The sequence below is a fragment of the Eumetopias jubatus genome, unplaced genomic scaffold (genome assembly GCF_037043125.1).
Source record: "Eumetopias jubatus isolate StellerSeaLion01/CBP00866 unplaced genomic scaffold, mEumJub1_p1.0 scaffold_10, whole genome shotgun sequence".
NCBI classification, from domain to species: Eukaryota; Metazoa; Chordata; class Mammalia; order Carnivora; family Otariidae; genus Eumetopias; species Eumetopias jubatus.
Window position 1 is genome coordinate 82,432,939 of NW_028274816.1, and position 27,256 is coordinate 82,460,194.

The window sequence follows — 27,256 nt, forward strand, 5'->3', positions numbered from 1 at the left end:
AGGCCGTGAGCAGCTTCCGAAAGCGGCGGTCCTGCACTCCCTAAGTGGCCTGTGTCATCAAAGTGAAGGCCTGACAGTCTTCGCTGCAGGGGGCGGGGGGGTGGGTCCTAGTGAAGCCGAGCGGGGGTGCCCCCTGCCAGCTCTGGAGCCGGGCACAGAGACCGGCGGGGCCAAAGGCAGAGCGGCCGCTCGCCTCCTGCACAAGGAGAGAGGCGGAGCCAGGGGCTGCCTGCCCCGGGAGCACAAAATGCCGGCTGGGGGCCGGGCTCTCGCTCAGAAGTGGGAAACCACACAGCCGAAGCCTCTCCACTCCCGCGGCTTTGGGGTTTACCTCAGAGGGGCATGTGCTGCTCAAGACCCTCACTCTGGGTGGCGAAGGCACACGCCAGGCTCTGCAGGGGAGCGGGCTGGGGTGCAGCGTCCTGCACAGCAGTCAGATGAGGGTCTGCTCACGTCATCCTAACGGGGGGCCGGAGGAGTCAGACCACAAAAGGGAGCGGCCAGGGTGTCTGACCTCCAGCCCCCGGGGGGGGCCACACCGGAGACCCAGGCAGGACGTCAGCAGCCAGAGGGCGGATGAAGCCCCACTGTGCTGGGCGGCAAGGTGACATTTCTGGAAACGACCCCTGGTCAAACAGCCCTGGTGGCTCCTTCCCGGCGCCTGGACCAGGCCCCCCACCCGGGCACTTGCCCCCTGAGGCTAGTTGGTTCCCAGACAGGACTCACTGCTCTCCCCTCCCGTCCTGGGGGGAAAGGTCTGCCAGGAGGAAATGATCAGAAACAGCAAGTCCGTGGGAACCGTACACGGGAAGAGGAGCAGGAAACCAAACTCAACACCAAACAAAGGGACAGCGAAGGTCACCACGTGGGGATGAGGTTTAGCCCCTCAGGAACATGTGACCGCACATGCAGTTAGCACGCTGAGCCTCACAGCCTGCAACCACAGAAAGCCGAACTACATGAGAAACCCACTGGCTGGTTGTCCTGGGGGGCCGCGGTGCACGCCTCGTCGGCTCACTAATCAGAATGGTAAACTCCCGAGATTGGAACATAAGAGGGAACCCGCACCTGTCATCAGGGGACGGGTGTTCTCTCCACACACAGCACATGTGCACACACACGAGGCCCCGGGCCAGACAGAGCAGCCTGTCAGCGAGGGCCCAAGATGCAGGATCATCTGGGAACACGCATGGGCTCCTCGGCTGGGGTCCTGACCAGCCTGCAGGAAGGGGAGGGGAGGGGAGCCCATACCAATGCCCCTGGCTACCCGCTGATGGGGACCAGGACGAAGCATCTCCTCAGTGGGTGACCTCGACACCTAAAACCCCGATGACGTTCCATGGGGACAGTGGCCAAAATGTGCCACCGAACCCCAACCTGTCCATACTTAGCCAAGAGCAAAGGATCCCAAATGTGAAATTTCCACCCGGGCCTCAAGGCAGGGAGCAGAGGCAAGAGGCTCAGAAGGGGCCGGAAGACCTTGCCGCTCTCAGCAGGTCACCGTGTGGGACAAGCCCAGGGCGGGCGTCCCCCTGGCGGCATCATCTGCCCCTGGTACGTCGGCACCTCGGATGCCCCAAGTTATAACAAATGAAAATAACTACCTCTTGGGGTCTGAGAAGCATGACTTGTGCCTCCCCAAGCCCAGGGCCAGACTGGCCAAGCGGGCCGGTAGCTGCGGTGTCTGCCCAGGGGTCAGGGTGGCCTGGGGGGGGGGGGGGTCCTGCCCATGCAGATGTGGCATGAGAGCGTGAAGGGAGAACGTGGCGGTGCCGAGGGTCACAGAGCGGAGCCAAGACTCACAGAAACCGCACAAGCTGGGCGCAAGCCCACGCACTCACTCCCGTCCCAGAGGACGACAGGACGACAGCGGGGAGCGCCCGGGGCCGCCTGCCCAGCAGCCCTGGTGCCACGTCTGACGTGGCCTAGCAGGGCAGCCATGGAAGTCACCGTGGGGAAGGGCTCGGCCTCACGGTCCTGTGGACGTATTCGCTCAGAGCGGCAAAACCCACTCAGAATAACCCAACTGCCGAAGAGAGAATAGAGAAACACGGTGTTCACGGTGTGTTTGTGGAATGTTCTACAGCAGCCAACACATACACTCGCTGCTGGGGACCGTACGGGGGCATCCTCCTAAGGTATAAATCCATCCTCCCAGAGCCCCGCCTCTTCCAAGCCCCCAGCAGCCTCATCTGTGCCCCCTTGCACTTGTGTGTGCGTCCCCTGCTCCTGTCCTCTGCTGCCGGGTTGCAGCTCAACGCCAGCCCCTGGTCACCCCACCCATGGCCCCGGAGGCCGCACACCTTGTCCACCCCTCGGGGATGCTGTGGTCTCCAGCCCCGCCTGCACCCTCCCCACAACACACACAGACACAGGGTCAGAAGGTCTGCAACACCCCAAGAATGAAGACCGCAAACGCTTCCAGGAGGAGAAACACAAAACACTCCCCCTAAAGTAATACCCTGCATCGAAGAAAGCAACAGAGCAACACTGGCAGTCAGGGGACCCGGAAGCAAGACGGCCTCCCACCTGCAGTTCCAAGTCAGCCAAGCCTTTCGCCAAGGAGAGACACCGATGCAGACGGACAAGGGGTCGGGTACTTTCCCACGTACGCGCCGAGCATCCCCCAACTGACGGAGAAACAGGAGCCAGAGCACACAGGCCCGAGACCGGGAAAGGGACGCCTGGTGCCCAGGGGGGTGCGGGCGGGAGGGGTTCGAGCAAGTGGGAAGACGGGGCTGGGGGGGCGCGCTTCCAAGGGGAAGAAACAGCCGGACTAACCAGGACCGTGTCCAAGGTCTGCAGATGAATCGGCAGGAGCACACCAAGAACGAAGCAAATGAAGACAAAAAGCAAAGATGAAAATCAGCCAGAATCACAATAGTGATAAAAACCCGCAAAGAAAAAAATCAATCGACTGGACTTCACTGAAATCAAACGCGTTTGTTCTTCTACAAACACCGGTCCAGAAATGAAAGGCCAACGAGACTGGGAGAAACCGTCTGGGAGATGCACACCTGACGGAGCACTCCTATCTGGAACATGGAGAATTTCTACAACTCCATCACAGGACAGAAACCCCACCGAGAGGAGAGAAGGATGTGAACACACACCCAGCCAAGGAAGGGAAACAAGCACACGAAAAGATGCTCAGCGTGCCATTGGTTCATGAGCAAGATGCAAATCTGGAAATGCCCAAACTGGAAACAGCCCAGACGTCGCTCAGCAGAAGGCAGAACAAGCCGGCGCCCCCACCTAGCGGGAAGCCCTTGGCGCCAAGGCGTGAGGGACCACTGGCACACACAGAGACGTGGCTAATTTTCACAATAATTTTGCAGATAAAAGCAGCCAGGCCAAAATCACAGCACAGTACACGCACACGATCCCACCGACACCCAAGGCCGGCAGACGCATGCTAGCTTCCTCTGCAGAAAGAAGTCAGACTCCAAGGTCACGACAGGTCACTGCCCGATGTCCGGAGCCACTAAATGCACAGAGGGGGACAGCGCATGAGTGGCTGATGGGGGCTGGAGGAAGGGCCACTGGGGTCCAGGTCCTCCAGCTGTAGTGGGTGACGGTCGAGCTTCGGAACCAGACGCTGGTGCAGCCCTGTGAATATGCTAGAAACCACTGGACTGTCCACTTTCAACGGGCAAGTTTCCGGCATGTGGATTACGTCTCACTAAAACTATTGCCAGAAGAAGAGATCTGCCTGCAGGAGCAGGGCTCACACCAGAAGAAATCCCCACGGGTTGTGCTCCTGGCTCCTGACACAGCCCCGAAATCCCTCAGGAGCCCCTGAGTGACAGAAGCGCCTTTCGTCCTAATGTGGCAACTTTGGGTGGGCTCCCAGATGGGGCTGGTCACCAGGAAGACCCCCGACGACCAGAGGCTGGGCTTTAAGCCACACCCCATCCTCCAGGGACAAGAGGGGCTGGAGACTGAGGCGCTGACTGTGCCCACGGATGAAGCCGCCACAAAAATGCCTAAACCACAGGGTTCAGAGAGCTTCCAGGTGGCGAACACACCCACCTGCTGGGGGGGAGCCCCAACTCTGCAGGGACAGAGGTACCTGAGCTCGGGACCCTCCCAGATCCCACCCTATGTTTCTCTCTGTCTGGCTATTCAACCGTATCCCTCGTTGTACCCTTCCGAATAAACCGGTCAACGTAAGTAAGCATTCCCCTGAGAGCTATGAGCTGTTCTAGCAAATTATCCAACCTGAGAAGGGCTCATAGGAACCCCTAACTTGTAGCCAAGTCCCACAGAAGTGTGGCTCACTAGGGGCACGCTGTTCCAGGTAGATGGTGTCAGAGCAAGCCCGAACTGTGGGTGCTCAGAGAACGGGAGACCTGGCTGACCAAGGGAGCCCCACGTTTGTGGCCAGAGCACGTGGTGAGAGGACATAGGTCTCAGTTTGCCTGGCACCTCGCTGCCACCTCTGTGGACACACACAAGAAATTTCCACCAGGTGCCAGACCCCATGCTCCATGTAACCTCAGGACAGAGTCCAAAAACCCACAGAAGCAAACTGGAAGCTCCCTGATTCCAGCTGGAGCTGGGACGAGCCCCCAGAGCAGTGAAAGGCCGTTCCTCCCCCGGCATGCTCCCTGCCTCACTGCCCAGCTCCGCGACACAAGGCCGTCCAGCCGTTCGCTGGGCCTGCAGTAGGGTAGCACCCTGGACTCTGCCACCAGGAAGCTCTGGGACCTCACCGCAGTTTTGCACACGCCCACCTTCATCCTGGGGCCACACAGACGTGCATTTTCCCATGGGCAGACCCTTACCTTTCTGTGAGCGTGACCACCGGGCCTGGGCCCTACGGCAGCCACGTGACTGACCACCACAGTAAAATGCCCCCTTCGCAGATAGGAGCCTGTGTGCAAACTCACGTGGGTCATGCACAACACTGACTCCCCTCCGAGGGGGTTGGGGACCCAGACCATGCCCTCAAGAGCTGTAGCCAAGGAGGCCCAGGAGTAGCAGGCAGGCCCACATGTGGCCTCTGATCTCCAGGCCGGCTGGACCATAGGCACCCCTTGTCACAGAGGAGTGCAGGCCTCCGAAGCCTGAGTGTCCCGCACGTCACCAGCGAGGCCGCGCTGGCACCCCTCACCCCCTCAGCACCCCTCAGTCCCTCCGCGTCCTCCTGCCTCTGCCAGGGGGAGGTCGGCTCGGTGTCCATGGAGGCCAGACGGCTGCCCTCCAGAGCTAGGGAGCAGCATAGCCTTTCGGATGCTGCACGAAAGCCTGCCCATCACCCATGCAAGCAGAGCCCAGCCTGTGTGCAGGGTCTGGCCCTGGTCACGCATTCCACCCAGCCTGTTGCCCCCAGCCCCAGAAGTCTCCATAGCTGCATCTGTCACCCGGGCCCCACAGCTGCCAGCACGCCCAGGGCTTCTGGGCACGCAAGGGAGATTTTCCCCGCTTCTGTGCGCCTGGGTTAGGAGCGACATGAACTCACGGTACAAAATTTGCAAAACAGCGAAAGCATAGACAGAATGACCCATCCCAGGAGCTCCACCTGCTACGCTTCTGGGCCTTTCCCTCAGTTTATCGTGTGATACGCACGCCGGTGCGTCCTTTTCACAAAACCAGGTCACCCTGCGCAATGGGTCGGCGTCCCGTCTCCCTATAATACCAGGAATGCTCCTCATCACCTCAGCTCTGCTTCCACACGGCGCCCCACACCAGCCAGCGGATCCACCCGTGTCCTCACCCCACGCTGTGCTTCTCGGGGGGCTGACCCAACAGTGTGCGCTCTGAGCAGCACTCACGTGCAGCCGGGCATGTATCTCACAGCCCTCGCCAGCTCTGAGGGTCACAGTCCTCTCAGAAAAGCTTCTTGTTTGATAAGAACCTGATCCCCAGTGGAAGCAGGACCAGACAGAGGCTGGGACCCCAGCCCCACCCAGGCATATGTGAGGACCTAGCGGCCACCTGGGGGTCTCTGCTGTGCTGGGATCTTACCGAGTTCTTTAGAGCCCTGGCTCTCGCTGGCTAGCTCACCCATCTTCACGAGAGCGTCAAAATAGCCTTTGGCAGCGTAGGTCACGCCTGGGAGAGAAGAGAGGAGCGGTTACTGCACGTCCTACGGACAGACGAGACCCTCAGCACCCACACAATGGCCGCGGTGCACACCAGCCCCCCACGGTGCTCCGCGGCCCTTCTGCCTGGGCTGAGTGCTCCCCGTTTCTGGCTCACATCCTTCTCTTGCTGCAATTGTGAGAGCTGCTTTTCTTTTCAAGAACGTGGTGCCGGGTCAGGCCCAGGGCTACTCGAGTCAAACTGCTGGGTGCTATCACCAGTGCCTGGATCTGGCGAGGGGTGGCAGGGCCCACCAAGTACACGAGACAAGACCCCGCCAGGCGGGAGCTGGCACAAAGCCATGCGCACAGAGACTCCCAGCCAGTCGTGGACAGACAGTGCCCCTCACCTCTCCAAGCTGAGCCCACATCAAGGGCCTGCCCCACAGCAACTGCGGCCGCACTCGATGTGCACCTGGCACCCCAGGGAAGAGCCCTGTGCCTGCTGGCCCTGCGCGAACCCGCAAACACCTCGTCTGCGCGGGGGCCCACCCGCCCTGCAGACTTGGGGGAGGACAGGGCCAGCCACGGGACAGCAACATCTGATCCGCTCCCTCCAAAACCCAGGCCGGGGTGCCTAACCAGGCACATCGTCACATTTTATTTAGGTGGCTTCCAACGAAGTGCGTGCCCAGGAGTGTGCCCTCGGCGCCCCCACCGGCTGGACGGTGTTGGCTGCCAGGAGGGGTGGGCTGCTTAAAGCTGATCAAAGCCAAGCCTGGCACAAGGGTGGCATGGGAGAGGCCGAGTGCAGCTGAGGGGACGGTGCTGATGTGGCCGGCTGGGCTCGGTGCCACGGGCCAGTCCGGGAAAACGGGCAGCGGAAGAGCCCGGATTCTCCACACACAGCCCCCCCGAGCGCCTCACGGGGATCCGCAGTGGGCGCAGAAAGGCCCGGAAGGAAACCTGGCCTCACATCAAAGGGGAGACCAGGACTGCCTGGGAGTGAGGTGACGTCTCCCCATGAGGCGGCCAGGTGAGAAGAGTCCTACGGACGGTGGCTCCAGAGAGGGACCCCCGTCAGCCACGTGCAAAACCCCGCGTGCGTGGTGCACAGAAGTCAGCCCCAGCCAGGGAGAGACGAGAGCCCGGTCCTGCGCCACGGGCACCATGAGGGGCTTTGCTCGGAGGACCTGAGACCTGGGCCGCCTCCTCTCGCCTCTTCCCTCCACCAGCCTGCAGACCGGGTGCCTGTCCTGCTCGCGGAGTGTTTCGGGGCAGCAGACCTGACCGGGGATGTTCGCCCGGAGGCCAAGCCGGCTCTCAGCTCCTGGCAGGCACAGAGGTCATCACCATGGCCTGGGACCTGCCGTTATCTTTAAGACCCTACAGGCAGGGTTTCAGCTCGAGGAAGGAACAGAACCTTCCGAGGAGCAGCTGTGCCTCCTCTCTTGCGGGGGACCGGTGGGCTCCCGGGGCAGTGTCCCCGTGTGCAGGGCTACGGGGCAGGGGCAGGGTGAAGGGAGGGCAGCTCGGGAGAGCCTGCGGGGTGCAGAACACGGTGTGTGCCCCCAAACCAGAAGGCAGCGCAAGGCCCCTCCCCTCCATACCCACGTGGAAACAGGGAGATGGCCAGGGGCTGCTGGTCAGTGCCATCGACCCCAACACAGAGGAACAGAGGAGCCCTGCCCACACTCTTGGCTGGATCTGTGTGTGACAACAAGACCACTCTCCTTCAAAAGGATCAGTGTACAGCCGCACCCCCGGGAGAAGGGCCACGGCCGCGGTGCAGAGCCACGTGGTAGACTGGCGTATGACCGGTGTCCTCCCTGCCCCCGAGACACGGCAGGTGGCGGACTATGGCCAGACTCCTCCAGCTGCAGACCAGCAAGGCCGTTGTCCAGGAAGAGACCAGTTCCACCGGGTGCTCTGTCCCCAGGCGGCCACGGAGACTGCCCAGTGCCGCCCTCTCCTTGCTGCCTCCAACCTGAAGCCCACCCAGCGGAGTCCCCATGGGGCCGTGGACACACCAGGGCAGCTGTCAGAGGCGGGGGTACACTCTACAGACACAGCCTCCCTGCTCAGGATACGGGCTCTGCTCACAAGGGAGCCACAGTTCGAGCGACAGCCTGACACCTACGCTGGAGGGACACAGGCAAGGGTGGGGGGGACCTGCATGGGTCCCTGAGAACCGGGCGTCCCTGACCACAGCGTGACTCAGCGCCTCTGCTGGGAAGGAAGGGCCCAGACATAGCCACAGCCTGTGCTGGTACCAACGTCCCCTCCCTGAACGAGCCCATGCCCCCAGCGCCCTGAGTCCCGGCTCTCCGTGAGGTGCAGGCGCTCACCTGCCAGGGAGCCGTGCAGGCCCCAGCCCCAAGCCCCATCCTGCAGCTTCAAGACGAAAGTTCTTTTTTATTTTTAGTTTTTTAAATTTTTTTAAAGATTTTACTTATTTATTTATTTGAGAGGGTGAGAAAGAGAGACAGAGACAGAGCATGAGAGGGAAGAGGGTCAGAGGGAGAAGCAGACTCCCCGCCGAGCAGGGAGCCCGATGCGGGACTCGATCCCGAGACTCCAGGATCATGACCTGAGCCGAAGGCAGTCGCTCAACCAACTGAGCCACCCAGGCGCCCCCAAGACGAAGGTTCTGAGGACAGACATCCACGCCCACCGTCTTTAGGTGCTGTGGGCGGACACAGCCCAGACCCCAGGACAAGGCCGCGGACAACAGTGGGGGCAGGTTCCGGGGCTCACAGGCCTCCGAGGTGTGACCTCACACCCTCCCTCCTTCCATTCTAATCTGGCTCCGGGAGCTGGCCACCCGCTGCGAGGGCGTTGCTCCCACCCCACAGCCTTACCTGCCAGAGCTTTCTCATAGTTCTTCCCCATGGCAATGAAGTTCCGGAGGCTGGGGTTGAACTGCTCCATGATGGTCTGAGAAAAGCAAGAGAAAGGGCATGAGTGACCCAGGTGACCCAGGGACCCTGGGAGTGTTCCAGTAGGAGGAGAAAATCCACAGGTGGAGACCACGAAGCCGCAGTCAGGCTTCTGAGTCCAGACCCGAGCCCCACCCTCGAGCAGACCCCCCAAGCCTCGGTTTTCACCTCCGTGCAATGGCGACAAGGATGGAGCAGTGCGTTGGGGCTTTGCGGCTCCAACAAGAGGATACCGACGGTGCCGCAGTGCTTGCCGCGCAACTGGCGCTCAGAAGTGCTGCTGAGGTGCCATTACCCTGTCTGGGGGGCTGAGTCAGCTGAGGAAAACCCTCCTGCCAGCCACACACAGCCGCACGGCACTGCCTGGGGCCCCCTCCCACGGAAGTCTTCCCTCAGCACATCAATTACCAAACATCAGCTCTGATTAGCGGGACCCACAGCCTGATCTGCAAACACCACACTGTGAATAATCCAGCAGGCCGGGTCTGTTTGCCCAATGGACTGCCATTGTGCGTCGGAAGAAATTAGATTTTCACTGCCAAAGCCAAATAAAGGTTTTAATTATAAAGCGTAAAAACAGGCGCACGGAACACCAGCAGAATGCGAGTTCCATCAGGCAGCAAGCGCGGCCGGCCAAGAGCCAGCCCGGCCAGCAAGGACACTGCGGGAACTTTCAAAGAAAACCTGTCTCGGCCACATCCTATGTGTGCAGGTCCACGATTACAACGGGCGTCTGTCTGATCTTTCCTGAGGATAAGAGAGACCAGGCAGCCAGAGAGGAAACCGCCTGCCCCTGCCCCAGACCATGGAGCCCCAGACGCTGCTCTGTGAACTGAGGCTGGGCACCCTCACCCCCGAGCCCCAAAGTGTGCCCAGCTCTAGCCCCAATGACACCCTTCCTGTGTCCCCTGTCCTTGCCCTCGGCCAGTGGGGAGGGCTCTGTGTGCTGCCATCCGCCCACCCTGGGGTGTCAACACAAGGGACAGAGACCTGCACTTCCAAGGGATGAGGCCCTGCATCGGAGCTCCCAGCCACTGACATACAGGGCTGGGCCTCAGGCTCGTCGAAGGGGTGCCCACCGGGCTCCACACCACACGGGGAACAAGGAAAGGAAACAGGGCAGGTGTGCCTTCCTGTCTGGATGCAGCAGAGGTAGCTCTGCTCCGTGCAGGGCCGGCACTGACGGACGCAGGGGACACAGCAGTGACCCTGCCACAGTCCCATCCCCGTGGGGCTGACAACCTGAGAGCGAAAGCACGCCCACACCACACAGCGGGCAGTAAGCACTCTGTGCGGGCAGAGAGCGCAACAGCGGCACTCGGGCGCACGCAGACGGGAAAGCGTGGGAGTGGGGCCACGGGCAGAGGCCACAGCAGGGCAGAGGCCCGGGGCCCAGCCCCTGGGGGTACCAGGGACAGCCAGCAGCATGCAGGCTGAAAGGTCAGTGAGGAGGAGGGAACAGGCCAGCCCACGGCCCCACAGCCTCACCACCTCACAGACTGGGTGGGGAAGGCCCTGCTTTCCGAGGCCAGATGGGAAGCCGAGGGAGGGTCCGAGCAGAGCCACGTGGTCCAACGACATTCCAAAGGGACCCCTCAGGCTGCTCGGTTAGACTCTCAACAAGGGCGCCAACAGATGAGGGGACTCCTGTTGGAGCTGCTTGGGACCTAAGAAGCGGGGCCCTTGGGAGAAGGGGCTGGGCCTGCGTGCCCCGTACACATGGCGCTGTCATGTGGGGACAGATGGAGCATGCGGGGCCGAGGGGGAGGCAGGCGGCTGGTCTGGGGACCCAGGAATCTGGACACACCAAAGCCGGGGAGGGCCTGGAAACTGGAATCGGGATGCCCCAACAGGCGGCAGGGTCAGGCAGACGGAGGATTCTGGGTAGGAAGCCAGGTTTGGGGGGTCACCAGCCAGGGGTGAACACAGGGCCTGTGGGGGCTCAAGCTGCCTGCAGACCTCGGGACAGGCGGGTACTCAGGGTTCACGTGTTCTTTCTCTTCTTCTTTTTAAAAGATTTTTATTTATTCATGAGAGAGAAAGAGACAGAAACAGAGAGCATGAGTGCGGGGGGGGTGGGGGGGTGCAGAGGCAGAGGGAGAAGCAGGCGACGTGGGGCTCGATCCCAGGACCCCGAGATCATGACCTGAGCAGAAGGCAGTCGCCTCACCGACGGAGCCCCCCAGGCGCCCCATGTGTGTCTGTTCTGTGAAGGAGTCAGGGTGGGATGGGGCCTGAGCCCCCTGTCCCGGGTGCCTGCAGGAGACCGTGTGCTCACGTGGGTGTGCACGCAAGTCCACATGTGCAGGGTTTCAGCATAAAGACTGTTTCTCGCTGTGGGGCTGGGCCCAGGTGTGACACTGCCCTAGCAGGTGCTCAAAACACACCCACCTTCCCAGGCCCGCGGCACCCCCAGCCTCCTGGCCAGAAGAGCACACTCTGCCCAAGCTCATCCTTCGAGCCCCATTAACATCCTGAGCGACAGCAGGAAACAGGCCAGGGGCCGCCCAGGCCAAGCGAGGGGACCACCGGGGCAGCCTGCCCACACCCTCCCAACGACCCGCGGGGACAGCCGCCGGGTTTCGCTCCCTCAGCGCGAGGAATGCGGGAGTGAGTGGGCGGGGCAGGATGGGTGCTGGGCTGCCGGCCAGGCACCTGGGCAGGGCAGGGGGCCGGGACCCCAGGCCTGGCCACGCAGCAGCTGCCGTCTCACCTGGACGCGGGGGTAGAGGCAGAACTGCCCTCTTCCCTGCGGCTCTGTGCAGAGGCCCGCTCCCCAGCCTGAAAAGCAGGCCTCCTACGGAAGCCTGAGGCAGACAGTCACCCACGGGCCTCCTAGTCACTGGACGTCCTAGAACCCCGGCAGTCCGAGGCCCGGCACGGGGCTCGTCTGCCCTCCCCACACAGCCCGCGCTGGGGCGCCCCGTCTACACCCACCCCACCACCAGCTCCGCTAATCAGGCCCTAGGAGGGGCCCCGGAGCCAAGGAAGGCAGGAGCACCACACGGAGGAGGGCTCCTCCCTGAACCGGGTCCCAGAAGTATGGGGATTTTGCTATCTTTTCAGGGCCCTGCATGGAGGGAGCTGAGAGTCCAACACCCGAAGACTCCAGCAGGGGTCTATTTACTCGGGGAGGGGAAGGGAGTTGCTTTTCCTTGTGGTTACCCCACCCCGGGAAGGAAAACAGGAGCAAGGCCAGGGGCAGCCTGCCTCCCGTCCTCCGGTTCACACCAGTCCCGAGACACAGGGGCCCTGGAGAGCCTCAGGGTGCACAGAGGAGCCCCACCACCCCACGCTCCAGGGCCACGTTCCCGAGCCAGGACACGGTCCCACAACGTGAGCGATGACCAGCTCTGACCCCTGTGCATGCAAATGAGATCCCCAGATTGGCTCCAGCTCTGCGGCTCCACGCGGAGCCTGTGTCTTTTATTCCTTTGGCAGCTTTTGTGGGCTCAGAACCTTCCTGCGGGCCCTTGAACAGCACAGAGCTGCACGCGTCCGCTTACACGGGGGGGGGGTTCACTGGACACAGGACAGCACCGTGAATGTGATCTCTTTCTAATGATTTCCTTTCTTCTTCTCAAGATTTTGTTTATTTACTTATTTTACAGACAGAACGCGCGTGCACGTGCATGTGTGTGAGCAGGGGGAGGGGCAGAAGGACAGACCTGACACGGAGCTTGATCCCATGACCCTGAGATCGTGACCCAAGCCGAAACCGGGAATCAGATGCTTACCGACTGAGCCAACCAGGTGCCCCTCCAATGATTTTCTACAGCTAACTCCATCGTAAGAACGTAGCATGTAACACACCCGACTGGTCACGTGATCGGTAAGGCTTCTGGTCAACAGCAGCCTATCAGTTAAATTTTGGGTGGAGGAAGGTCAGCGCCCTTAACCTCCACACTGTTCAAGGCTCGAGTGTATTTGGCCCCAATCACTTCACTCACTCACTGGTTCATTCAGCATCTGTTACGGAATGCCCCTGGGTGCCAGGTGGGCTGCCAGGGGATCTGAGAAGGGCTCCTGGATGCCCCCCCAAAATACACACTGAGAAAGGGTTGGAGTGACGAGGGGTCCCTGCCAGACACACTCACAAGCTCAGGCATGCTGTGCAGTCACCTTCCTGCCAGGTTAGCCCAACACTGGATGCTCTGGCCGCGCCTGGAGTCTAAATGAACCTCCACAGCAGAGGTGTCCCCAGGGACCCCAGCCATACATTTCTGTAAGAGTAACAGGTAAAGGATGAAGGCCCCTGTGCAGGTGGCTGTCGGCAGGACCCACCACGCTGGGAGCCCTGGGAGCCTTCCTGCCTGGGTGGCTCCAGGACACTCCCAGCCTGCCTGGACACTAACAGGCATTTTGAGTTACTTTGTGGTCCCAGATCTGCCTGGCCAGTGAGGAGAAAGGGCAGTGAGACACCCTTGTCTCCACCTTGGGGGAATGAGGAGAGTGGCCAACCCGTTTCTAGAAAGGCGCTCTGCCAAGGGACTTTGCTCCAGCCTGCTCGTGGGCCCGTGTCCAGGTCTGCCGCTTGCTAGCTCAGGAATCCTGTTCATGCCTCAGCTCTGGTTCCTGGCGATGGCCCCCCTCCAGCACCTTCCTGGCAGGGCGGTCACAAACAGCAAAGTTACTCTGCTGACAGAGGGGAAGTGACATGCCTTGTGCTCCCCCCCAGCCCCGCCCACGCAGCGAAGGCCGGACGGGGTGGGCGCGGCTGCCTGTGTCCTGTGCACACACACGAATGCGCTGTGTGGCCAAGTCAGGCTTCACATCTCTCTGTGCACTCAACACCTGGAAGAACTCTAGACAACATGACGGCGCTGGGACGCCACCCGGCCTTTAACCCCCATCACCCTGCACCCTCACCCGACGGATCCGGGAGCGCCGCTGCCCCACTGTATAGACGGACGGAGAGAGGCCTGGGGAGGTTAAGAGCCTGCCCTCTAGTTCCGGGAGGAGCCAGTTCCGGCTTCAAGCGCAGGCTGGCCGCACAGCTGAGCTCACCCCTTGCCGCACACAGGCCTCACCGCAAATCCCCACGGCTGTCAAGGCTGGACCAGGTGCCATCCGCACAACTCCGCCTGCCCTGGGCTGCCTCGGGAGCCCCGTCCAGGAACACCAGAATGAGGCGACGTGCACCTGCTCCGTAACCCTTACGTTAGGGTTCAGGAGGGCTGATGCCAGGGTGCCCGCCCCATCTGCTTACCCAGGACACACGGCCTCCAGCCGTGGGGCCCAGTGCCCGGCTTCCCCTGACCACCTGTCTTCATGTCCCACCTCTGTCACGACTGAACGATGAGCAGGCACCAGCTTTGGGGCTCACAGCCCAAGTCTACCGTGGTGGCCTGCTGTCCAGGAGCTGTCCGGGAAGGTGGCAGCCATCCTCCAAGGGGAGGCCTGCCTGCCGCAGCCCCCACAAAGGGCACTGACTCACTGGGGCCTTGGGTGGAGGGCAAGGGGGCCCGGGGATGGGCAGGGGGAAGGGCCACCAGGCCAAGCCAGGAAAGCCTGGCTTCTCGGGGTAGCTCTGCACGATTCCCACCTGGGGGTGGGGGCAGGTGGAAGGCTCTGTCCCCCTTTAAAAATTGGAACATTCATCCTGGGGGTCCTTTTTGAAGGAATAACGCCAACTTGGGGCGTTCAGTGAGTGCTTGGGGAGGGGGGCTTCCTGGAGGAGGCGGATCTTGACCTGGATCTCGCTGGGTTAGAGCCAGAGGAAAGGTAAGACTGTGTTCATACTTGCTCAGAAAATGACTGGAGGCAGTGAAGCTTCCAGAACAAAACAGCCACTGGGGTGATGTTGGGGGAGTAAAGACCAGCAGAGGACACAGAAAACGCCCCCCAGGGAGCAGGGACAAACCAAGCAGCACTCAATTCACACCAGTTACCCTTTAGCAGCATCAGGCCCCCCTCCCCATACTCTCCACGGGACTCCCCCAGGGGCCATGAGCCCCCACAGCCCACAGCCCCCCTCAGGCCACAATTCCCTGCCATGGACGCGCATGGCCTCAGGCCCAGAGCCGCCAACAGGGGCAAGGACCACACAGGGGCACGGGGAGGCCAACCTGGCCGCAGCCTCCCAAGGAGAGAGCATGAAAAAGCAAGGGGAGCTGGTGCAAGGAAACAGGGCACTGGACTGTTCCAGAACACAGAGGGCTGGAGTTCCTGCCCCCCTGACCCCGGGTGAGGGAGGCCGAGAAGCCGCCCTGCAGTGAGGTGGGGGTTCCTGCCTCCATCAGCTTTCCGACAAGCCCCCAACTTACAATCAAGTGACCATTCATGTCTTTGGCATGGCACCTGGGGGACTCGGGGGCCCTGAGGCCCCAGGAGCAGGGATGGCCTGAGCCACTGGCAGAGTAGCGCAGGGACAAAGGACACAATTCTGGCCCCCTCTGCAGTCCCGGCTCCCCGCAGCCTGAGCAGCCAGGCCGCCAGCTATCTCCCTCCCCTTTCAGGGGTCTTGGAGCACCACCGTTTCCTTAGACTTGATTACCTGCCCCCCACCAGGAACCAGACACACCCTGCAGCAGGGTCCAAACACGGCCCCAACAGCCTGGCCAACCCCTCTCCTGTCTGGGAGACTCCAACGGGGCATGGCCCCTAACGGCACCCGCCAGCACACCCGCCCCTGACCGCTGGGCCCCACGCCAGGGGACCTGTGTGCTCAAGTTGCTTTCTGTCTGTGCTCAGCACTGAGCTGAGGCCCATGCTTGTGTTTAGGATAAAATCACAGTGTGCTCCTGTGGACATCCTTGTGTCGCCACAGCCTAAGGACGGCCGTCTGACTACGGCTGGAGAGAAAGCACCATGGCCCCAAACGTGACCAGCCTGGAAACCTGTCACTCCAATTCAGAGACAGAGCACCCAGGACTCCCTGCGACCATACCAGCCAACTGCTCCTCGGGGGAGGGGGGCAACGCTACACCTGATGCTAAAGGCTGAATCAGCCCCCGAAAAATTCATGCGCTGAAGCCCCAGCCCCCAGCATCTCAGAACGTGGCTGCACTTGGAAAGACAGTCTTGACGGAACTGATTAGGCTGAATGAGGTCATCAGGGTGGGCCCTGGTCCAGCCTCACTAGTGTCCTTCTAAGACGGATCAGGGCACAGACACACACACAGAGGAACGACCGTGTGGGGACTCGGGCAGAAGGCGGCTGTCTGCCAGCCCAGGAGGCCTCAGGAGAACCAGCCCTGCCTACACCTGGCTCTCGGACTCCCAGCCCCCACCGCCATCAGAAATCGGTGTCTTGTGGAAGCCACCACCTACGGCGCTGTGTCATGGTGGCTGGAGCCCCCGGAGACACTGGGCCAACCCCCGGGCGCCACGTGAAGGCCCAACGCCAACAACAAAACTAGATCCGGTTCCTGCTTACCCAGTTAGCATGTTGCACTGACCAGTCCTTGTCCCTGAGAAGGCTCTGACCTGAGCTTCACGGGGCTGGGCTCCCCGCTGGATGAGAAACTACCTATGAGCAAGCAGGCAGGCAGCCTCGGAAGGCTCTGGAACCAACCCCCTCCCACTGCTGTCACGTTCTGTAGGACGGGCAGCCCGAAGGCTGTCACGCTGACGGGACCACAGGCCACTGGGCACCCAGGAAGTCAGGAGCACAGAGGCCTCCACCTGGGCCTTCCTGCCCTGCGGCTGACCTCCACTCCCTGAAGAACTCTGCGCTCTGAAAGCTAATGATGACAACCACCACGCACCAATACATTCTACATGCCAAGAAGTCTTCTACGGGCCCATTTACTCGTTAATGAGAAAATGGTGGCACAGAAGCTGAAAAACTTGCCTGAAGTCTGCGGGACCTCCGAGTGGAAAAACAGACGGCCCTAGGTTTCAGCAGGCCTGGTTCAGCCCCAGCTCAGCCCCAGGCCAGCTGACGGCCTTGGAACACGCTGCCTGGCCTCACTGCGGCTCCCCTGACAGCCAGGGACAGCCAGGGCCCCCCTCGAGAAGCAGGCTGAGGGATAAAGGAGGTCATGCGCTCTCAGTACCAGTGTCTGGCCCATGGCCATCGAGGTTACTCACGATCACCAGCAGGCTGGAAAGCCCAGGTGGCCCGCGGCTGAAGCTCGGCCTACCCCCCTGCCCCCAAGGCAGAGCCAGAGAGAGAGAGAGAGGGTGACACACCTGACTTCACAGCCCCCTCCCCAGGACTCCTGCTGCTGGCTTGACCACAGCTCCTGGCCGAGAGGTGCCTCCAAGCTACTCCAGCCTGGGGCCAGCAAGGCCCTGGATTCCCAAGGGCAAGACAGCCATGGCCTGAGTGCCATCAGTCCCTAGACTGGAAAGGACATGGCTTCTGTGGGCAGGCAGGAGGGAATGAAGGGGGGACAGACAACAGGCTTCTTCTGCCAGACAGTGTCTCCCAGGGCAGGGCTGGACCAGCCCCACAGGGGGCTCAGGGGGCAGCAGAGGGCCCTAGGTCTATTTCCTCTTGGGCAGTGACCCTTCTGCCTCTGCCACAACCCTTTCAGATTTCTTTCTCAGATTTTGTTTATTTATTTGAGGGAGAGAGAGAGATAGCGCATGAGTGGGTGCGAGGCAGAGGCTGAGGGAGAAGCAGGCTCCTCGCTGAGCAGGGAGCCTGACATGGGGCTCGATCCCAGGACCCTGAGATCATGGCTCGAGCCACCCAGGAGCCCCACAACCCCTTCTTTTAAGAGCCCCGCCAAAAGCAGCAAGGCCACTCTGTCTCAGCAGGTCAGCTGTGACCGTGCGTGGTCCCCAGGTGATGCACACACCCTGATGGACAGTGTTCTGGCTCCAGAATGGGGGCACCCCTCCTACACCCCCCCACCCCGTCCTCGCCCCCAACTCCCACAGCAAGACGTCAGTTCCTTTCAGAGGGCAGACACCTGTGACAACCCGGTGCATTTCATGGTCTGCTACCTGTGTCATCACTTGGCCCACACCTACCTGTGACTGTCCTGGTGTGCCTGGGCAGGGGCAAACCTGGACATCACGTCCACAAGCCATTAGCAACTCAGAAGGAACAGGGGTCCTGGCTGGTGTCTGACAACCTTCTTCGATGGAGAAACAAGAAAGGGTGGGCAACAAAAACAGCAGGATGGGTGTCAGGGCTTGGAAGAACATTCCAGAGACTCACTCAGGAAAACTGGCGACTGATACCCAATGGCCCAGGCAACAGTGCTGGGGACACCAGGACATTGAGAGCTGTGAGCCGAAACGAAGCTCAGAAGAGCCAAATTCTGAATGTGAAGAGGTTTTAGCAAATCCCTACCTATCTCACACACGTTTAATACAGACCTTTCTAAAAATTGTCAAAATAATTTTAAAAAACTGTCCCCGTAAGTAGGAAAAAAATTTTTTTAAGATCTTATTTACTTTAGAAAGAGGGAGAGAGAACATGAGTGTGAGGAACAGGAGACAGAGAGAGAACACCAAGCAGACTCCATGCCGAGCCTGGAGCCCAATGTGGGGCTTGATCCCAGAACCCTGGGATCATGACCTGAGCTGAAACCGAGAATCAGACGCTTAACTGACTGAGCCCCCCAGGTGCCCCCGTTAAGTAGGAAATTAAAAATCTCAAATATGAAAGCGCTCCCTTCTGACCGGTGGCCTTGTTTCCTCCTGGTGGCCCATACCGGCCCCAACATCTCTCTGTTCAGGGTGTGGGGTCCAGGGATGCGTGTCCAGACACCTTATGTGCTCTCCGCCAGGGTGGGCGGTGGCGCCCTCAGGAAGCTCATCTCCTAGTGGAAGACGTCAAGACTGCTTCTGCCAGCCTCCAGATGGGCACTGGAGCGGGAAGGGGCACCCGCGGGGACCTGGGAGCATCCTGGCCATCATGCACCTGCCGAAGGACTAGACCGTTGGGCCACAGAGCCAGGGCAGGGAAAGGCCAGGCGAGCCTCCTCCCCGCCAGCCTGTAGGAGCCAGAGAGCCAGACAGGTTTCTGGGACAGATGGAGGCTCCTGCAGTACAAGTCTGTAGGAGGAGCTGAAGGCAGGAGAAGGGATCCCACAGACAGTGTGGGCACAGATCCCCTGGCCCCTGTCCCCAAGGTCACCTCTTAGAGACAGGCTTGGTCTGGCTCCAGGTCCTGCCTTCCCACCCCAGCCCCTCTCTTCACAGGCCCAAGTGTCCCCCCACTGTGGGGACCAACGCCAAGGCCCCAGGATGCTGCAGGACCAACCACTTCCCAGCCAACACCCAGCCTGCCCATGGGCCCCGAGAAAGAGGGACACAGACCTGCCACAGCCTCCAGAACCCGAGGGGGACTGAGCTGCTGCTCCTGGAGCAAACAGAGAGGAAGGCAGACCCCGGCAGAGGTGCTGATGGTAACACAAATGCAAGCACCCCAAACCCGGCTGTTTCATCCCAAGCAGGGTCTCAGGGGAAGGCTGGGTGTACTTGGCAGCATGTCCCGTGAAGACAAAACATTTTGCCCTTTAAGAGAAGCCCAGGGACCCGCCTCCCCTCAGGCCGCTGGCTGGAGCCACCAGTGCCCACTGGGCTGGGGCCCTTCGAGCCACCTCCCGGTCATGCAGCCCACTCAGGGCCAGCAGTGATCAGCGCTGGGGAGGCGGGGGCTGGCTCGGTCTGTGCCGTCCGTAATTCCTACGGCTGTTGTCAGCGGGTGGTAGCACAGTGCTGCGTATCCAGGGGACACAGGTCTGCGCCATAATGAGGACAGCCTCCCCACCCCGAGTGGCCAGGAAGGCGGCATAGGGCAGGCCCTGACTCGGTGCGCCTGGGGGCGAGAAAGGAGGACAGGAGCCAGCCTGGCCAGCAGCCCAGGGCACCCGCACGCTGGACTGACAGCACAGGCAACGTCCAGGGTGCCAGGCCAAGCTGAGTGGGGACAAGTGAGCAGCAAGGCCAGCCCTACCAGTGGCCCACCGAGTCCTGTGGTGACACAGCAGGGCTCTCCGGAGCAGGACCCAGACCTGCGAACAGGAGTGCCAGCCCGCCTCTCAGAGCCCAGGAGGAGGGGATGAGGCCCTCTCACTCAGCAGCCAGTCCTCCCACAAAAGGCTGCCTGTCGTAGGCAGCCCAACCCGCACATCCATGCCGTGGGAGGTGGGAACAGGGCTGGCCCTAAGGGAGCTTCTCCGCCAACCAGGGGGCTTCACCACAAACTGGGGGGCATCACCGCAAAAGAGGGGGCATCACTGCCAACCAGGGGGCGTCACTGCCAACAGGGGGATGTCACCACAAACCAGGCAGCCACAAGACGGCGGCACTGCCAGTGCCTCTCCCTGCTGACAGCACCCCAAAAACCCAGGGCCAGCACCAGCCACTGCTGTGACCTAGAGCCTCGGGTGCCCACAGGTTAGTCCCACGAGCCAAGCCAACCTCCCAAACACAGGACGTGTGTTCAGGGCAGGACCCATAGGGACACTGCAGGCAAGACACTTGCTCAGAACTCTGCAGAACCACAGGCCTGAGCCCGGCGTCTCCAGCTGCTCTGTTACATTCATCGGCCGTTCACCAGGAACCCCATGAGCCAGCAAGGGTCCTGTGCTAGGGAGCCGACAATCTCCGCGACGACTTGAGCACAAGAAGCTGCCACAGCCGGTCAGCTCGAGGTCAGTGCACCACAGAAACTGCCCTTTGCTGCCCTAGCTACTCCAGAAAGGGGGTGGGAGGTGCACTCCTCAAATGCGGAGGTGGACAGACGCCATGTAGCACACCCAGGAGAAGTGAAGCTCAGACAGTCCAGTTGGTGACAGCAGGCCCTGCCACCTTATCAGAAGATAGGACCCCAATAGGCACCCCTGAAAGTACCTTTAAAGCAAACCAAACAAGCACCACCCGCACGCACGCAGGCGTACTCGCGTTCACACTCACAGGCATGCACACTTGCATGCACACGTATTCATCCACACAAGCACACGCACGCACGCGCGTGCACAGAGGTGCGCATGGCACTGTGGCTCTCGCCTCCTCCCCAAGCAGACACCAGCCCTGCTCCTCGCAGCAGGCCCTTCCTTTGCCGATGAAGTGCCTCTCAGTCTACTGCGTTTTCTCCAACCGGGGGCCCGCTGAGCTCCGTCCACACCAGATGCCAGGGTCGGAGGGCAGCAAACGCTTTGGTGGGACTGCCCAGCCGTGGGTGAGGGGAAAGTGGGTCTGAGGCCGGCGGCACAGGGCTGCCCAGAGCTCCCCCAAACACCCACCTGGAGGCATGGGTGGGACACAGTGGAGGGTAGCGGGCAGGGCCTGGGTGGCCAGGCCACCGTGGGAAATGCCAGCAAGTCGGCTCCCTCCCACCAGCGCCAATGCCCCCACCCGGCACCAGCCCTTACCAACGGCACCAGAGGTGTCAAGCCTGACCGACTCCCGGCTCCAGGAACCCCATGTCACCCACCACCCACAGGGCAGCTATGGCATGGCCGGGCCAGCTTCCCCACAACAGTTCCGGGGTAAGGACGAGCAGATGGCCTCTAGTGACCAGCCTGGCCCTGTCGACCAAGGCCCCAGAGCCACACCACCGTAAACCACCCGCCTGAGGCCCTCCTAGGGAGTCTTCCTCCTCAGGCTGTCTCCCACCTGCCCACAGCCTCAGGACAAGCAATGCCACTGTTCCTGGGAAGCTGCCGGAGCTGCCACCCTGCAGGCTCATAAGGTCGGCCGAGAGCCACAGCTTCTCTCAGCATTTAAGACCATGAGAAACACCAACCTGACAGTTGCTCCCCAAACCCCCCTGGAGAAGTGAGATCAGCGACTGTAGAAGCCTCTTTCCAGCATGTAGGGTCACTCAAAGGTCTCTCCCAGTAGGGCTGTGGTTTGGGCTTAATTCTGAGCAGTAGATGCCTGCCCCCCTCTGTCCCTCACTCCAGGCAACCACCCAGGGCTGCCCCCCAGACTAGGTCTTGGACACCAGGCTCTGCTCCCTGCACCTCCAGCCCCCAAAGGGCCCAGGCCCATGCCTCCCCCCAAAAGGCTTCAGTGTGTGTCCCCCTGCCCCAGGTCAGAAGGTGAGCTCTCAGCGGCCTCCTGGACGCCATTCCGCTTCTCTCCCTGCACCTCTTGTGAAGTTCCCCCAGGACGTGGCTCCCATAGGGACCGGGCCACAAGGAAAGAGGTAAAAGTCTGTGTGGCTGATTCTTCTGGACAGGAGTATGTTCTACTCTCACATTTTTAATCAGCAAGGCCAAGGACCAGTGTCCCTGCTGCTCCCTTCCTTGCCAAGGCAAACAGCACTCAGAACTGCAGCTGGAACGGTGCAGGGCCAAAGCAAACAGCTGGGCTGCAGCACGGGGGACACTGAGCAGGGCCACAGCCCGGCCACACTTCTGCAAGCCTCCGACCCAGGCGCAGAGGCAGCACGTTCCCCGCCCCCCCCCCCCCCCACCACAGGATGGCGGACCAGCCAGGTCCACACGGGCGGCTCCAGCTGCACCCTGACTGTGCCTCGGTGTGGGCCGATTTCCGCCTGGCCAGGGTGCCCACGCTGCCCCACCAGTGCCGGCTCGGCGTCAGAACACTGAGCTCCCCAGGGACATAACACAAAAGGGTAAAAGAGCACTCGCACTCCAAGACTTGGCAGTCGAGCCACGGAGCGTCAGGAAGAGTGTCACCTACAAAGCCAACCTGGTGGCATTGCAGTGTGGGCGTGCTGTGACCAGGACGGCTGCGGGGGGCACGGCCCTGCGGGCACCAAGGCCTGCCACGTCCAGCCTCGCAGAGCTCAGGGCTCTTCGCCACGCTTCCTCCACGCGAGCTCATGAATCAACTGCCCCATCGGCACAAAGCACAGGCTCGCCTGTTGAATGTGCACCCGACACCCTCCAGCTGGTTTCCAGAGAGGTGCACAGTCCTCACACTCAGACCCTACTAGCTTCCTGCCCCTATCCTGCCGGCAGATCTCCCTTCAGGTCTCCAGAGAAATCACAACTCCATCTCAAAGCTGCTGAGCCCTGACTGCATGCCTCACTGCCCAGACTATAAGAGTTTTAGTAAAGGACGATCATGGGGTTCCCCAGAGTGTAGCCACGCCATGCACCCCTCGTGATTCTCACCATGAAAGTTCCCGTTTCATGGTTTCATGGCAGAGGCAGGGAAAATAGGAAAGAGATCCTCTAGCCAGCACTTCCCTTCCACCCCCTGCAATAATGAGCAAACGGTTATGGAATTAATGACTAATAACTTAATAAACCTCCCTTCCCTGATAGCGTTTGCAGACCAACACCAACAGAAACGTATGCCACAGATTCTCTGTGATACCAAACACAAAAACCCCAGAGACTGTTCCTTTTACGTGCTGATTCCTCACCAGCCTCTGACTCGTGTTTACCAGCAGCTCTAACATGGCTCCAGAACGGACTTAGTCAATCCTGACCGGCTTCAGAATTCTCCCTGTGATGGAGCTGAAACTTTAAAACCTCTATTAGAAGCCGTATTGGAAGACAGTGTGCCACCTAAAATCCAGCTGAGAGCAAAAGGGGCCACCAGGCAAGTGTCCCAGGGGCTGTCCAGAGCCTGGGCGAGCTTACAGGGAGGGCTTTGCAGGCCACCGGCTGAGAAAGCACGGCCATAACTGTTCAGTACAATTAGAAACTTGCTCCGCCAGTGCCTCACAATCCCATTGAGCCCCGAGAACCAGCACCTACCACGGCAACACCCAGCACCTCAACCTCCCAGCCCCCCAGTTAACCTTCAGACAGGGTTTTGAAATCAAGCACAGCTTCGTAAGAAGCCTGCTGTGGACGCCCAGGGCAGGAGTCTCCCTCTTGAGAACATGCCCACGTGGGACTGCAGAGGGCCTTGAGTCCCCTGGAGGCTGGGTCTGTTGTCCCCCGGGTGGGGGTGTAAACTGACACAATGGATGCTGGAGAGAAACCCAAAGGCCTGTTCATGTGGACAAGGCACAGAATGACCAGGGAGGGGGCCTCGGAGGGGTCTCCCGGCGGGGCTCTGTGGCCCTCAGATGTGACAGTGACAGTGTGCAGAGGAGGACGCGAACCCCACTCTTCACACACATCAGGGCAGAGGCAGGCGCGCCAGCCTCCTACACAATTAGTCTTCTCCTCCGCGGTTACATAAGATGATGGATTATCTGTCCACCCATCCAACCTGCCCGCGCGCGACCTCCCACCTAGGGCCCCGTCCATGACTGCCCGGGAAGGAGTTGTGCAAAGGGAAAGCCTGTTGACAAGAAAGTGCCCAAGGGCTTGCGTAACCGCGGCTGGAGAGGCCACGACGGGGCCCCCACGCCACCCCGGGCGCGGGAGGACGGGCGGCGCGGCCCCCGGACCCCCTGGACCCCCGGCGGCCCCCGCCCGGCTCCACTCCGGTCCGAGGGCCCCGTCCCCCGGACGCCCGGGCGGACGCGCGGGGGCAGCGCGGGGCTATCCGAGCGTGGGCGCCCGCGCCCACCTGTGACCGACTGGCTGGCACGGGGTCCCCGCGGCCGCTCCAAGAAGACCCCCGAGGGCCCCGGGGCCGCCCGGGTCGGGCCCGAGCGCGCCAGCGGCGCGGGGCTCACCTTGTAGACATTTTCCGTGAGCCGATGCATCTCCTCCGTGCGCGACAGCGACATGATGCTGGTCCGGCGGCACCGCGGAGCGGTTCGGGGGCGCGGGCAGCGGCGGGCAGCGACGGGCGGCGGCGGACGGCGGGCGGCGCGGCGGCGCGGCGGGCGCGGCGGGCGCGGCGGGCGCGGCAGGAACCGGTGGGCAGCGCGCGGAGCCGGATCAGAAACGCGGCACCTACTCGGCGACCGCCTTTATAACCGCCCAGGCCCCGCCCCCCACAGGCCCCGCCCCCCGCGCCCGGATCACCGCCCCCGGCCGCCTGCCCGCCCCCGCCTGGCCGCGCCGCTGCCAGGCAACCGGCAGGCCCCGCCCCCGCACCGCCCTTCCCATTGGTGGGTTCCGGAGACGGGGGAGGGGGCGGGGCCCGCGGGCCGACTGCGGACAGCGATTGGTGGGCAGCGCTGTCGATCGCAGGGGAGGAGGCGGAGGCGCGGCGCGGGCCGCAGCCCTGGGAACAGCCTGGGGGCCGGGCGACAGCCGGGCTGGGGGCGGGGCGGCGTGGGCCGGAGGCGCTGGAGGAGGGGAGCGGAAGGTGGGGGAGCGGGGGCGCCGCGGCGGGCGCGCATGGGGGCGGCTCTTCGCAGAGTCGCGAGTCGGGGCGGCTCTTGGGCGCAGCTCCCTGCAGGTGGCGGGGGTCGCGGGCTCGCGCCGGGCGGGGGAAGGTACCTGGGCGGCCGGAGGCCGGCCGTGCGGGCGCAAGGACGGATGGAGAGAGGCCGGCACGCTGCCTCAGGGTCCGGTGCGGACCCGGAGTTTCGGGAGGTGAGTGTGCGGGCCGGCGGAGTCTCTAGCTGGGAGGAGGATGGGCGGGAGGCCCTTGGGGGGTGGACCCTGGGGAGGATCCTGAGAAGGGAGGATCCTGGGGGTGGGTCCTAAGAGGGGTGGACCCTGGGGAGGACCCTGGGAGGGTGGGCTGCGGGAGGGATGGACCCGGGGTGGGGTTGCGTCCCGGGGGAAGATCCTGGGAGGGGAGGACCCTGGGCGGGGTGACCACGGGGGTGGGGTGGGCCCCGAGGAGAATCCTGGAGAGGGGAGCGTCCTCTGGGACGGAGAGAATTTGCAGGAAGATCGTAGAGGGGGCCGATGGGGGGTGGGGAGAGAACCCTATGGGGGGGCCTTCGGGGCCCCCCAGGGGAGGAGAGGACCCTGCGATGGCAGAAGACCCTTGTTGGGTGCAGTTTCTTTGTGGAGGGAGAACTTCCCTTGAGGGATCAAGGGGTCAGACAGAGCTGCTGGTTTTGGAGGCCATTCCTGGGAGGTTTTGCTGGGGAAGCTGACCAAGCTGACACACAGGGCTCCCACTCCCACTGCTTTGGGAAAATATTTGCATAAATTAGAGTTACATAGAGGAATTATTTGCTTTACGTCGTAAAACAGCAGGTCTGAGTGTTTCCCTCTAATGGAGCCTGACACTCTCCACTAGTATCCCATCCAGGACTCACGGTCACAGGTCTCCTCAAGCCCAGGTGCCCAGGGGGACACAGACCTGCAAGACGGCTGTGGACAGAGCGGGACTCGGGCAAGTCCTGAAGTCACAGTGCCCGGGACCCAAATGGAGTGTGCTCCGCTTCGTTGGAGCGCCTTTGAGAAAGGGAGGCGACGTTCAGGAAGAGCCTGCCTGCTCCATCTGCCAGCCTTCGATCACAGGCAGATCCTTTTTGGTTGAATTTCCTTCCTAATCCCAGCTATGGCTTCCTCTTTTTTCTTTATCCCTTGTAGTGTTTTCAGGTGTATTCCCGTGTATGTGGGTTCCGGGATTCTCTTGGTCGGAAGTGACAGAAAGCCGGTTCAGATTAGCTCTAACCACTGGGACGTTTATCTGCTTGCACAGCTGAAGTCGGGACTGCCTTCCTTCCCTTCTTTCCCTTTTCTCCAGGCCAGCTTGGTGCTGTGCACACTTCCGTCCAGCCAGCTCTAGGACTACCATCCGTTGACCTGACCTGGGTCAAGGGCGGAGGTGGAGTGCAGCGGGGTGGGTGGAGGGTAGAGCTCTGCCTGCCCGAAGGGAAGTGACGTGGTTGGGACCAGAAGAATGACAGGTGGAGGCTGCCAGGAAAACGGGGTGGGGGGGGTCTCATCACGGTGGGAGGGGAATCAGCTTGGAGGGTTCTGAGCTGTCTGCGCCCATCAGCCTCGAGACAGTAGAGGGAGGAGAGGGTCCTTCCCAGAGAAGCCTCCGTCGTCCTCGGCACCACCCCCCCCTCGAGAAGCTCCTGCTCTTGACTGTCCTGCCCGAGGGCATGCTCACTTTTGGTAGTGGCTGAGGTAGGGGACCCACTTGGAGCCTGGCCTGCCTCCCGTCGTGCGGATGGCCCTGCAGCCCGTCCTGGGGAGGGAAGCCATCAGGCAGCACCTGCCACCAGTGAAAGTGAAGGAGCATTGCACTGAGCATCACCGAGAGCCCAGCAGGACCCATGGCAGGCGCAGAGTGAGACGTGGGCGAGGCCGTACTAGCGAGGCTTGGAGACCTGTACCCTGCCTGGTGGCCTCTCTGCGTACCAGGCTCCGGAAAGGTCTTCGGCACGGGCGCGCCCCCTCCTTCAGCTGTGAAGGAGTCTTCGGCGGGGGTCTGACCCCCCACCTGGGAGACACCAGTGTTCTCTGAGGGTTTTCTTCCTTGTGTGGAAGCCCCTTCCAGTGGTGATGGTGTCTGGGGCGGGGCTAGGGCCAAGGGTAAGGGCCTAGGGCCCGAGCAGTGGACAGGGCTAGATGGTGGGCTGGGTGCTGAGAGGTTGGCCCCTGTGCCAGCTCCCAGAGTTAAGGGGGCACTTTTGTCTTG

At 61.7% G+C, this 27,256-nt stretch overlaps 1 protein-coding gene across 6 annotated transcripts in view; it reads right to left on the minus strand.

Annotated features, from left to right (window-relative positions):
- The window catches only part of BAIAP2 (BAR/IMD domain containing adaptor protein 2), a 66,584-nt gene extending 42,029 nt beyond the window's left edge, over nucleotides 1–24,555 (minus strand). For all 6 annotated transcript variants that reach the window (XM_028112421.2, XM_028112416.2, XM_028112420.2 and 3 more), the window contains exons 1-3: nucleotides 24,429–24,555; nucleotides 8,888–8,963; nucleotides 5,971–6,057 (exon numbers count right to left, since the gene is read on the minus strand). In XM_028112421.2, coding sequence (XP_027968222.1) covers nucleotides 5,971–6,057; nucleotides 8,888–8,963; nucleotides 24,429–24,482 — 217 coding nt within the window. In that variant the 5' untranslated portion in view covers nucleotides 24,483–24,555. The remainder of the gene's footprint in view (nucleotides 1–5,970; nucleotides 6,058–8,887; nucleotides 8,964–24,428) is intronic.
- Between the last annotated feature and the right edge of the window lie 2,701 nt (nucleotides 24,556–27,256).